Here is a 12,556-nt window from a genome sequence, read left to right as displayed (position 1 = left end):
AGCAGACATCCAAACAAGAGTGTCCAACATGAAGAGCTGGATAGCACCAGGGCCCAATAAGATCCACGGCTACTGGCTTAAGAAGCTGACTGCACTCTATGAACGCCTGGTAGTACGGATGAACCAGCTTTTAACATCAGGGAACCACCCAGAGTGGCTAACCCAGGGCCGGACCTGAGGCCCATAACTTGCCTCAGCACCACATGGAAGCTCCTATCAGGCATCATAGCGACTAAGATCAGCAGGCACATGGATCAATACATGAGCAGACCGCAGAAAGACATAGGCAACAACACCAAAGGTGACAAGCACCAGCTATTGGTCAACAAGGCAATCGCCCAGGACTGTATGACACGGCATACCAACCTGTGCACTGCCTGGATTGATTACAAGAAAGCCTATGACTCATGGGTCAGCATCAGATGCAGCATATATCAAGGAGAAGAGAAAAGGTGATCACAACTGATGGGGTTGAACTACCTGAAGGGAACATCACAGATGTGTAGGATAGCTACAAATACCTAGAGATCCTGCAGGCAAATGGTAACCATGAGGAGGCAGCTAGGAGGTCAGCCACAGCTAAATACCTATAGAGGTTAAGGCAAATCCTGAAAAGTCAGCTGAATGGTAAGCATAAGATCCAGGCCATAAACACCTACACCCTGCCAGTAATCAGATACCCTGCTGGCATAATACCTTGGCCGCTGGAAGAGATACAAGCCACTGACATCAAGATAAGGAAGCTCCTCACCATGCATGGAGGGTTTCACCCTGAGTCCAGCATTCTGAAGATGTACAAGGAGCGAAAGGAAGGGGGGCGAGTAATAGTAAGTGTCCAAACTACTGTCCAGGAGGAAACAAAAAGCCTCCGAGAGTACATCAAGAAGATGGCCCCCACTGACCGGCTGCTGAGCGAATGCCTCAGACAACAAAAGCCCACCAAGGAGGAGGAGCCTGAGGGGCTATCATGGAAGGATAAGCCCCTGCATGGTACGTATCACTGACAAATTGAGGAAGTGGCCGATATCGAGAAAACCTACCAGTGGCTGGAAAAGGCCAGACTGAAAGACAGCTCAGAGGCACTACCCATGGCTGCACAAGAACAGGCCCTGAACACCTGAGAAATAGAGGCCAGGGTCTACCATACCAGACAAGACCCCAGGTGTAGGCTGTGTGGAGACGCCCCTGAGACAGTCCAACATATCACAGCAGGGTGCAAGATGTTGGCAGGCAAAGCATACATGGAGCGCCATAACCAGGTGGCTGGCATAGTGTACAGGAACATCTGCACTAAGTATGGACTGGAGATCCCAGGGTCCAGGTGGGAGACACCCCCAAAAGTGCTGGAGAAGAAGCAGGCCAAGATCCTGTGGGACTTCCAGATCTAGACTGACAAGACAGTGGTGGCCAATCAGCCTGACATAGTGGTGGTAGATAAACACCAGAAGACAGTGGTGGTGATAGATGTAGCAATCCCAAGTGATAGCAACATCAGAAAGGAGAGGACCCGAGTTTGATGGAAAGAGGCACCGCCCAGGAGGGTGAGGAAGAGATTTTTTTTTATATACACTGCTCAAAAAAATTAGAGGAACACTTCGAAAACACATCAGATCTAAACGGGGGGAAAATGATCTTGAATATCTTTCCTGATAAAAAGTAGGTGATGTATTAGTAACAAAATGATACCACATATGTCCCAGAGGTGTTCTATTGGGTTTAGGTCAGGTGAACGTGGGGGCCAGTCAATGGTATCAATTCCTTCATCCTCCAGGAACTACCTGCATACTCTAGCCACATGAGGTCAGGCATTGTCTTGGACCAGGAGGAACCCAGGTCCCACTGCACCAGCGTAGGTTCTGACAGTGGGTCCAAGGATTTCATCCTGATACCTAATAGCATTCAGGGTGCCATTATCTAACCTGTAGCTGTCTGTACGTCCTTCCAGGGATATGCCTCCCCAGACCATCACTGACCCACCACCAAACCGGTCATGCTGAATGATGTTGCAGGCAGCATAACGGTCTCCAAGGCATCTCCAGAACCTTTCACGTTTGTCGCATGTGCTCAGGTTGAACCTGCTGTCATCGGTGAAGAGCACAGGGCGCCAGTGGCGTAGTTGCCAATTCTGGTGGTCTACGGCAAATTCCAATCGAGCTCTATGGTGCCGGGCAGTGAGCACAGGGCCCACTACAGGATGTCGGGCCCTCAGGCCACCCTCATGGAGCTTGTTTCTGATTGTTTGGTCAGAAACATTCACACCAGTGGCCTGCTGGAGGTCATTTTGTAGGGCTCTGGCAGTGCTCATCCTGTTCCTCCTTGCACAAAGGAGCCGATACCGATCCTGCTGAGGGTTTAAGGACCTTCTACAGCCCTGTCGAGCTCTCCTGGAGTAACTACCTGTCTCCTGGAATCTCCTCCATGCTCTTGAGACTGTGCTGGGAGACAGAGCAAACCTTGCAACAGCACGTATTGATGTGCCATCCTGGAGGAGTTGGACTACTTGTGCATCCTCTGTAGCATCCAGGTACTGCACCATGCTATCAACAGCGATGGAGGAGATGGACTACTTGTGCATCCTCTGTAGCATCCAGGTACTGCACCATGCTATCAACAGCGATGTTGGAGTTGGACTACTTGTGCATCCTCTGTAGCATCCAGGTACTGCACCATGCTATCAACAGTGATGTTGATCCAAGCCAAATGAATAACTACAGCAGTAGAAAGTCAGACAGTAAAAAATCAGCCAAAAGAGATGAGGAGGGAAAAAAGTATCAGTGGCCGCAACCTGGAAAGCCATTCCTGTTTTGGGGGCCATCTCATTATTGCCCCTCTGATGCACCTGTTGTTGATTTCATTAACAACAAAGCAGCAGAAACTGATTAACAACCCCCTCTGCTACTTAACTGACAGATCAATATCCCAGACGTTTGACTGATTAAAAAGTGTTCCCCTAATTTTTTTGAGCAGTGTACACACACACACACACACACACGCACACACACACACACACACACACACACACACACACATATATATATATATATATATATATATATATATATATATATATATTTCAGTCTTTTTAGGAGAAGTTTACAATAATAATAGTTACGGGTGATTCCACAGAAATTATGACTGTTATCTCACCTTATATTTTGGATTTATTTCCATAGTTGCTGATTGCGGTTGAAGTTAATTGATACAATAGATACAGTGGGCAGTTGTAATAAAATGGAACATAGCTGTAATATAGTATGTGGCTTTGTATAAAAGCTCCTTTGACCTTTTATCATAGAAAGGTTATAATTTGAAGCTTCTATCCTTAGACTTTACTTTGTTCCTATGCTGCATGAGGTCAGGTTTGAATAATGGTAAATATGACTGGAGCTTTTTCCCTTCATTTATTTTAGGCCACAAATTTGCAGAAATATTTCTTGGACATTGTTGCTGAAGCATAGAAAGGTCAGAGCCACCAGTCTTAGTGAAGCCATATGTTTTCGTTTTTCTTGTGAACGTGTGACTAGCAGAACTAGTTACCAAACTTTGCAACAAAATAATTGAGTTAGAAAAAGGCATTATGCTGGGATCGTCTTTGTACTGGGAATTCATGAAGAGGCCCAGAAATTATTACAGTAAAAATCTAAACTAGGCTTTACCTGTGAGAGGGACTTAGGGGACCCCCCTTCCATTTTAGTACTTCAAGTTCTGGAATACACATCTATGGTGGGAAATACTGAACATAGCAGGTTTTTAGTTTCATAAAGTTTAAACAAATTCGGGTTTTTTTTGTTTTTTGTTTTTTTAAAAATCAATAAGCGTGGTTTATAATTTACTTGGATGTGGACTGTAATTAAAAATTGAATAATTTTGGGGGGGTGCAAATTATACGTTTATCAGTTATAGATATAAGGTCGCAATATGGTCGCAATCAAAAGTTTGGGGATTTTCTTAAAAAGTGGGCGAAAGTAACAATGTGAAAATTCACTTACCGTTTAAACTTTTACGGATGCTGTACAATAATTTGACACTGCATTTTAACCTGTTCAGTTGTGTCTAAAACATATTACGGTTGCCTAGGAAACCCTTTCGACTACATTTGAACCGGAAGTAGAATCAACAAGTTTTTCCGGTCACCGAGCCTTTGATCTGCACTCGGAACACACTCTGTGGTCATTTCGAGCAGTAGAATTTCTTATTACGTTGCCGTTATTCATTGCCAAATCTAGAACAGTGTTCATCGGGAACAAAAATGTTTGATTATAAACATTCTATTTTGGTAAAGGTTTGATTGCATTATTAAAAACTACAAGGTTAACCAACGGAGCTTAATCCAGAGTAGATGTTTTCTTTAACTGAGTGAATTATCGACCATTTTCCGCTGTGATTTCAATAAGCGTGTAATAAATTATATAATCTTACATAAACAAAAACAATTTTAAAGTGTAAGTCAAGGAGGCTGTTCTTGTTGTCTTGTAATCTTTATAATCAGTTGATAACATCATCATTGAACTTTATAAGTTTTCAGTGTTTTAATTAATTCACTCTCAGCCAATCAGCTGAAAGTGATGGGCGCCTCTCTGGCTCCCCCCGCTGAACTGTTGTTGACCAACAGGCCCTACTGTCAAAATGTATTTGTCTTACGTGTCCTTCCCTGTACTTTTGACTCTATTAGTCATGCTTAAAGTAGGTGTATTAGATTCTTATTCTGGCTTGACACTCTTCTTTATTCTGTCCCAAATGGTCTGCTTAATGCTCAATGCAGGCTGCAGCAGGTCAGTCATATTTCAGAACACATTAAAATTATATGTTCAGAATTCTAAAAATGTCTAATGGAGACAATTTCTGGTTTGAAATGGTTCTCATAAAATAAATTACTCTGTCATTTGGTTCACACGGAAACAGGACAGAAAAATGATGTTAATGAATGTTATTTATTTTCTTTGTGGACACATTTTCTCTGACATTTAATATCACAAAAGTGTTAAGAAGATCATAAAGCTTTACAAATGACAACAACCTAACATAAACCAGCCTGTACAGATTTACCGTTCCCTTGAGGCAACACAACTGTTGGTTCCGCTTAGAATAAATTGCAGACTTTTTAGAATACAACCGAAGTATCATAATGAGAACACAGAAGTTCCCCATCTGTGTCTTCACCACAGACTCCACTTAATTTCACAAGCAGTTCCTCACATTTATGGAACAGTTTCTGCTCATTAACATTGCGAGCAGCCAAGGCTGCAGAAACATGATCACCCGACAGGCCTCTCTCACCCTGCTGGGTCATGGTTGCTCTCCTCTCCTCTCCTCTCCTCTCCTCTCCTCTCCTCTCCTCTCCTCTCCTCTCCTCTCCTCTCCTCTCCTCTCCTCTCCCCTCCCCTCCCCTCCCCTCCCCTCCCTTCCTCTCCTCTCCTCTCCTCTCCTCTCCTCTCCTCTCCTCTCCTCTCCTCTCCTCTCCTCTCCTCTCCTTTGTTTTTATAATTTTGTTTTTGTAATTATATGTTTGTCGATTGCAGTTTTTGCTCAGTGTGAAGCTGTTTTGACACAAAACAGGCACCATGCTGTAATCTGTCACTTCACATCCAGTAAATTCAGTAAAAACAGCAGTGGTCCTCAGTGAGGGACCCACATTTCTGACCCCAGACCAGCAGCTGAGCTGGATCAGTTGCAGCCATCCAGAATCTTTATCTCAGTGCAAATGGACGAGAATTCCCATTGTGAATAAAATCTACTCCAGTTTACTAAGAGATGTTAATGAAACACCAGAGGTTCAGCACGAACAGAATAAAACAAGCCTAGCCTAGCTGACAGATAAAGAAAGAAATATAAATGTATACATAAAAAACCGACACTAGATGACGCCAGAGACACCGACGAGTTTACCATAACAGGTGACGATGAGTCAACCTCGTTTACTTATGGATGTTCCCAATGTTCATGAACGCCACAGACACAAGAGCCACTGTGGTCGTGGTGCGTTTGGGGACTTCAAATGTGGGCACAGCGGACACGTGAAGGCAGCTGCTGAGGCGTGTCTGCGCACATCTGTTGTGGATAGACAAGACTTTTAAATAACTTAAATATTTTTCGCTTCCTTTTTCACTGTAAGGGAAATGCCCACAATCCACAGCTGACATGTTCCATTCTGCAGGAAACTAATCCAACAGGTTCTGACATGTATCCTGATTAAGGATAGTTTTCCACTGTTTTGTCAACAGGTCGTGAGTCAGAAATAAAGCTGTGGTGGATTTGGCACATCTCTGACCGCCAGACTAGCAGAGAAAAGCCTCTGAAAGCTCAGTTTTGTTGGCAACAGCGCTGGGAACGCGAACCATTGAGGTCATGTGGATGTGAGTGTGTGGTCCGGGCATGAGGCTGAGACAATGATGTGATGGATGTCACTGAATGTGGCCTTTGTGTTGCTTCAGCATTTCCCAGAAGAAGAGCCTGTTGAGCCATGACCTGACTGGGAAATGACCATCAGAGCTGCTCCTCAGTGTGTCAAAGTACTGCAGGAGCTGAAGTACACCATGACACTGCAGTAATTTAGGTTTAGTGACAATTCATTTGTTCCGGCCTCACCAATCCATGATAGAAGCAGGAAGTGTCAGCAGGAAGCAGAATACTAGAACTGTACTATGTGCAGCAAACAGACCTGTGTTGTTAATATAATAAATAACTACACAACATTATGTACTTTGTGACGTTGCAGTACCACCCTGTTCCATTTCAGTATACTCTGAATATGAACTACCCCACAACAACAATACTCTTCTATGATAATAGAGCATTATCATGTCACCACATTAACTCATATATCATAATACCTGAACCCTGAGGGTCTGATACAGTCAACTGTAAAAGCCTGTAAACATCGAGTTGCAGGGCCGTTTATTCTGCAAACCTGACGGTGACACAAAACTCCTTTTTGGTGAATTATTAGAGCTGCTGTCTTTACATCCTTTCATCTAGGATATATGATGAACGCAGCATCTGAGTTGGTGCACACATATTCATGCAGCAGCTTCTGTCTGTCCTCAGCAGACAGTCCCCCCACTTCAGAACAGTTTTGTTATTTTATAGCTAATAACACAACCATGACATTTCCTTCACCCCAACAAGACAAGAGTCAACAAATGTTGTTTGATTAGAAGAAAGTGAATTTAGTTTAATAAGATGTGAATTTAACGTGTATATGGACCGACCGATTTATATTGTTCTTGTTTATATCATTTAAATAATATAGATTAATTAATAACCCAATAAATAAATAAGGCACCGAGCAAGAAATGATGTCAAGTAAAAAGTAAACCGACACGTTGCTAAATGTGAGGAATAATGAAAGCGAAGCAAAAAAAACAAAAACAAAAAAAAAACATGACTAAATATGAACCACTGGCGCTATTTCGTAGTTTAAGTCTCTTGTCTCTTGATATTCGATAACATGTCCAGACGGGCGGGACCTCTGATCACGTGATCTCACTTCCGCGGTGTGGCATGCTTGTGTCGTCACTCGTTTTCTCACAGTATTATTTTTTTCGGGAATCACTTGAACGCACCATAACCTGGCTGTCTAGAGCTGTGGACCGAGCGCTGCTCACGAGAAGTGAAAGTGACAGTAGAAGAAGAAAAGAGATTAAAACAGGCGTTGAGAACCCGGTCAGAACCCGCAGCTCTGCTGAATTACACTTTAGATGCTGAAGATCCGGTAACAGACGGGACATAAACAGACGACAGACATGGTGAGACAGAACAAAGTTAATATTTACTAGACCGATCATAAAGTGTGTCTTTATAGGCTCAACACGCAAGCGTTTCTTCTAGAAAAAATGTATTTTAGGGTACTTAAGTGTTGAGTCCAAAATAATACTGTTGTTTTTGTTTTGTTTTTTACTACAAGTAATGTACCGTATTCAGAGTTAAAGGAGAACTCAAATTAAATCCATTTGCTGTCTGTAAAACTTATGTTGCCTGATATTTTGCTGAATAATAAGATTTTAAACAATAAACATGCACAATGGCACAATGTTACAAACAGAACAGAAACACAACAACAAAAAACGCTCATGACCTAAGAGTTTAGTAATGGAAGCACATGGAAATGTATTTTATCTTATTGTTTTGTTGTCCTCTTGTACAAACAGACAAAAGACAAGTTCTGCAAGTAATGTGCATGTAATATATTATCAGTCTTTTAAGCAGTCAGAGTCAGTCTGCACTGTTGATATGGTTTAAAAGCACTACAGCAGAAAAAAGTGCAGCAAATAAAAGAATTGTTTCACAGCTTTGCTGACATCTTTTTAGCTGAAGTCCTGAATCAAGAATGCAGTTTTGGCTTCAGTCACAATCAGGAATCTACATGTCAGCCTTCAATTCATGTGAATCAACGTAGCTCATTAAAAACAGAAGATTCTTCTGTTTGAACTGGACAAACGTGAGGCAATGCTTTAATGACCTTGTTATTATATGATGTGGGTGTGGTTTCCATGGATATGCCAGGTATAAGAATGCTGGCAGAAGGAGAGAGAGGGAGAGAAGGAAGGAAACAAGGAGGGGAACTGCAATGGGCAACAGTTCCTGTGTTCTAGACTCCATGGGTGGAATTTTAAACACGACTATTGTTCAAACACACGTTTGGGGGCCACAACTGAGATATGTGTCCTTCTGAGGCGGTGCGGGCATAAAAACTGTTTCACATGAATTTATGTCTGAGCTGCAGTTTTAAAAGGTTCAGAGAAGAAAAAGCTGTTTTGTTCTTTCTGTTGGTTTCCTCTTCCTGTCGACTCTTGAGATGGCAGCTTCCTTGCGTGGCTCATGGGGTCAAGGTGAAGGAGACCTGTCAGGACACTCCTAACCTGGAGGTTAATGTGAACTGTGAACATCCTGCTCCACAACTGTTGTTACATGGAAATTTATCAGATAGGTGGAAAGAAGCTCTTGCTGCTCCTTTTAGTTAATAAGCAGCCATCCAGTCTGGTTGTAACCTGTTTTTGATGTGCTGGGGGGGGGGGCAAACGGTCCCTGCTCATGTTACCAACCAGAGACACTCAGTCCGCAGCAAAACCAAACTAAAAGTGAAATAGCATCATGAAGAAGTGAGTATACAGCCCCGCACATCTGAAATTAACCCTTCTAAATAGCGGCTCACCTTCACTTCTGAGAGGCTCATTTGAGAAGTACGTTACTTCAACTAATGGATGTCTGTCTGGTTCAGTGTTGATTCAACACAAACCCCAGCAGGAAGTGTGTCGGCTGCCTTTATCAAAAAGCCATAAAGGCAGATCTGTATCAGACACGTGTGGGGAGAAACTCTAAATGCAGCGACTCAACAAAGAAATCTTTCATTCTCACAGGCAAACAGGAGTTTATAGTGTTTTTGATGGTTGTGTTAAAACTGGACAAACCAGTTTAAACGGTGCTTGTTAACTGTTGGTGATGACACGATTGTGAAGCAAGACTGTGCAGCAGCAGCTGTCAAGCTAAAATTGACCACAATCTTTTATAACAGGAAGTGCTTTTCCTCCAGATTTTGCTAATTTTCTGGTCCTCTGTGAGGAGGATTTTCCAGATGACGTCCAAACATCTTACGTTAACCTGAAGCCACATTAGGCTGTCACAATCAAGAATCTAAGTTCTTCCATGTGTTTGGGTCATTTTGATGGCGCCGTGTTGTTGGGCAGGAGAATGGGAAGAGTCGCCTGCAGCAGAGGCAGGAGGAGGTGGAGGAGGTGAAGGTCATCATGCTGGAGAACCTGAATAAAGCTGACGAGAGATCTGGCAAACTGGATGACCTGGAGGATCGAGCTGATCAGCTGCTGGCAAAGGTAAGCTGCTGTGATGGAGCTGCAGCTCCAACAGGGGCTGATTAACCTACAGACATCTGGGGCAGGAAACGTCATATTCAGAACTATAAATACTCCTTAGGTGGAGCTGCTCAGGAAAACAAATGTACAATTTACATCCTGATTGTGTTTGATGGTACTATTTTTAGAGAGGCATTTCCTATTGTTCCCTAAGATGAATAAAGTAAGCTGGTGTCCCGGGTACGGCTGAGGGAGTCCAGGACATGCCAGCAGGCACATGTCCGTTCTGGGGTCAGCAGGCAGGTCGTGTCGCTCCCATGTTGAGCAGTTTGCTGCTCCGGCATCAGCTGCTATTTTTAAAGCAGCTCCAATGACACGATGGTGGCTGAATTATTATAGTAGACCAATGTGGTGCTGCCCTCTGATCAGCACATTAGCTGCTTCAACTGATTGCTTTGGTCAAACAGCTTAATTTAAATGTGGCTCCCTCTTACTGGCATCGTTTGACTGGTTTTAGTTCTGCCAAAGAGAACAAATTCAGGATGTCTGTGTAGATTCTCAATCATCAAGGTCATTGTATCCAAGGTAGTTTTCTCTGTCAACTGGACTGGGTTTCTTCTCTTGAAAACGTTTCGCCTTCTATCCAGAAGGCTTCTTCAGTTCTGAAATATATATAACTATATTTTCAAGCTCTCTCCCCAGCGATTTCAGAACTGAAGAAGCCTTCTGGATAGAAGGCGAAACGTTTTCAAGAGAAATTCTGGATCTTTTTTGCTAACTTCTAGTTGAACGGTGTAGAGTTTCAAGGTGGGCTGTTTGTTGATCCCATTAAGGACCACAGTTTAACAATGAACCACTTGCATGTGAACATCTGTGTGTTTCCCCCACAGAGCAAAACTTTCGAGAAGAAGGCCAACCAGGTGAAACAGAAGAAAAGAACAGAAAACAACAGGATGAAAGTGGTGGCAACTGTGGTGGCCGTGTTCATCGGCGCCATCATTATTGGAGTTATAATCTACGCCATCGTCACCAATACAGAGCAATAGCTCCTCTACTGGTCGGATAGGACTGAGACAAAGTGGGTGGACACAGAATGAGGGGATGTGGGACATCTCTGCATTCTTTCTTTGTATAGAGCTTATTTATGGGAACGTTGGTCCCACTCGTCATCAAAATAGTTCATATGGTACCATTGGCACTCAGCTGCTTTAGTGTGTTTGCCTTCATGTTGGAAATGAACACATGGGATCTTTACAATTTAAAGGTTTAGCAAAGCACATTAGACTGCTAGCTTTGTATGTTGTCCATGAGCAGCGCTCAGAGGGACAGAAGAAGTGATCAACTGTGTAAGATCACAGCAGAGCGAGAACAAATAGTGGCTCTAGAATGGTGTTTCAACAAGTTACATTTCCACTGTTCAGAAAAGTCACGTTTGTCCTAAATATGGGCATAAATATTTAACATGAAGTCCACACTTCACACCCTCATAATTGGCTCATGTTTTAATCAACCCAACAATCTTTATAAATATCACTCACTGGCTAATCACAAACCCAAAGATTTTATTCTTCCAGGATTGGAACATTTTAAATATCAATATATTTCATCTGTAGCTGTGCTAAAGAGAACGGTGATCCCTGCTGGCCGACACCTTCACCGCACCCTTATTCGACATGTATCGATTGTAAAATCCTTTGAACTAAAGGTCAAATGTAATCATGTAAATCCTAAATTTTGCCTGTTTTTTGCCTCGGAACCGTAACTTTTATTTTCTGCTTTGACCTCTTCATAGTGGATCTTTGTTATTTCACTTTTACTTTTATGCAAACTTGAAATGTTTCTTATTAGTTGATAATGTGCTTTTGTGTAACTTTTTGATCAGATTTACTCATAACTTGGAACTTTTATTGGATGCAGTCATTCAGTCTGCTAGAACCATCTACAAAGAGATAATGCGGGCAAAAGGTTAAAGAAAATTAAACTGTTTTTGTCCATTTGAAACTTGTAGATTCCAGCTGCCACTGCCCATTGGAAACTGTTGATGTGTCCAAACTGCAGTCATATTTGAGATAAAGAGGCCATCTGATTGTTGGTTTATTGACTGTGAATCAATTAGATAACAGTTTGATTTTTCTGTGATGGTTTTTGTTCAGCATCCGTTTGGTTCTTATATTTGCTAAAAACCAAATCTGTAGGTGTTTTCCGATTGAAAGTGAAGTGAACTGTGTAAAACAGCAATATTAGGAAAATTAAAAACAGAACTATGCTGGGCTTTCTTTCTCATGTGTTACAGTTATCTTATTTCTGTATTATGCCCTGTTTAGAAAGCTCGCTTAAATTATCAACCTCTACTTTTATAGCTTATAAATTAGATCATTTTCTCCCGTAAAATATATTCCCTTATAATATTCTCTGATCTTGAAATTGTAATGGCTGTAAAATAATGTTAAATAATGGTTTGAACTGACATGCACATTTAGGCCATAAAACTTCCTCTTAAATTTCTGTTTGGGTACATTTAAGAGACTATCATATGTAACAGAAATTGGAGACAACAATTAAAAAAGCTCTCAACAATTTAAAATCTAATGTCAGTAGCAGTAACTCCTAAATATCATAAGATAATATTAAACTAGTAACATCTGATATATTAACCTCCGACACTGAAAGCCTCTTTAATGATTATGTACAAACTTTTGCCTTCAGCACTTCTTGGCTCAGACCCACATGCAAATCTGACTGCACAACTG

General features: G+C 42.1%; 2 protein-coding genes and 1 long non-coding RNA gene across 5 annotated transcripts in view; 2 read left to right on the top strand and 1 right to left on the bottom strand.

Annotated features, from left to right (window-relative positions):
- dnah2 (dynein, axonemal, heavy chain 2) overlaps positions 1–4,110 on the bottom strand; it is a 46,923-nt gene extending 42,813 nt beyond the window's left edge. For both annotated transcript variants that reach the window (XM_029829769.1, XM_029829770.1), the window contains exon 1: positions 3,990–4,110. The gene's annotated coding sequence lies outside the window, so the exon portion shown is untranslated. The remainder of the gene's footprint in view (positions 1–3,989) is intronic.
- LOC115247582 (uncharacterized) lies at positions 3,333–6,644 on the top strand. 2 transcript variants are annotated; one of them, XR_003886628.1, is made up of 3 exons: positions 3,333–3,371; positions 6,222–6,353; positions 6,432–6,644. It is a non-coding gene; the product is annotated as an uncharacterized lncRNA (long non-coding RNA). The 2 variants fall into 2 exon arrangements; XR_003886629.1 differs by lacking the exon at positions 3,333–3,371 and adding an exon at positions 3,444–3,462.
- An 886-nt stretch (positions 6,645–7,530) lies between these two features.
- On the top strand, positions 7,531–12,078 carry vamp5 (vesicle-associated membrane protein 5). The gene is made up of 3 exons (XM_011615321.2): positions 7,531–7,745; positions 9,684–9,827; positions 10,697–12,078. Exons 1-3 carry the CDS (start codon positions 7,743–7,745, stop codon positions 10,850–10,852), a joined length of 303 nt encoding a protein of 100 aa, XP_011613623.1. The 5' UTR covers positions 7,531–7,742; the 3' UTR covers positions 10,853–12,078.
- The last annotated feature ends 478 nt before the right edge of the window (positions 12,079–12,556 follow it).

This window comes from Takifugu rubripes, chromosome 21, assembly GCF_901000725.2.
Source record: "Takifugu rubripes chromosome 21, fTakRub1.2, whole genome shotgun sequence".
Taxonomy (NCBI): domain Eukaryota; kingdom Metazoa; phylum Chordata; class Actinopteri; order Tetraodontiformes; family Tetraodontidae; genus Takifugu; species Takifugu rubripes.
Note: the sequence above shows the minus strand (reverse complement) of the source record. Positions and strands in the feature narration are given on the sequence as shown.

What these genes read in the sequence shown, in the direction of transcription:
- vamp5 (XM_011615321.2), top strand. An exon ending in CTGATCAGCTGCTGGCAAAG is followed by an intron (nt 9,828 to 10,696) that starts GTAAGCTGCTGT and finishes TTTCCCCCACAG; the next exon opens with AGCAAAACTTTCGAGAAGAA.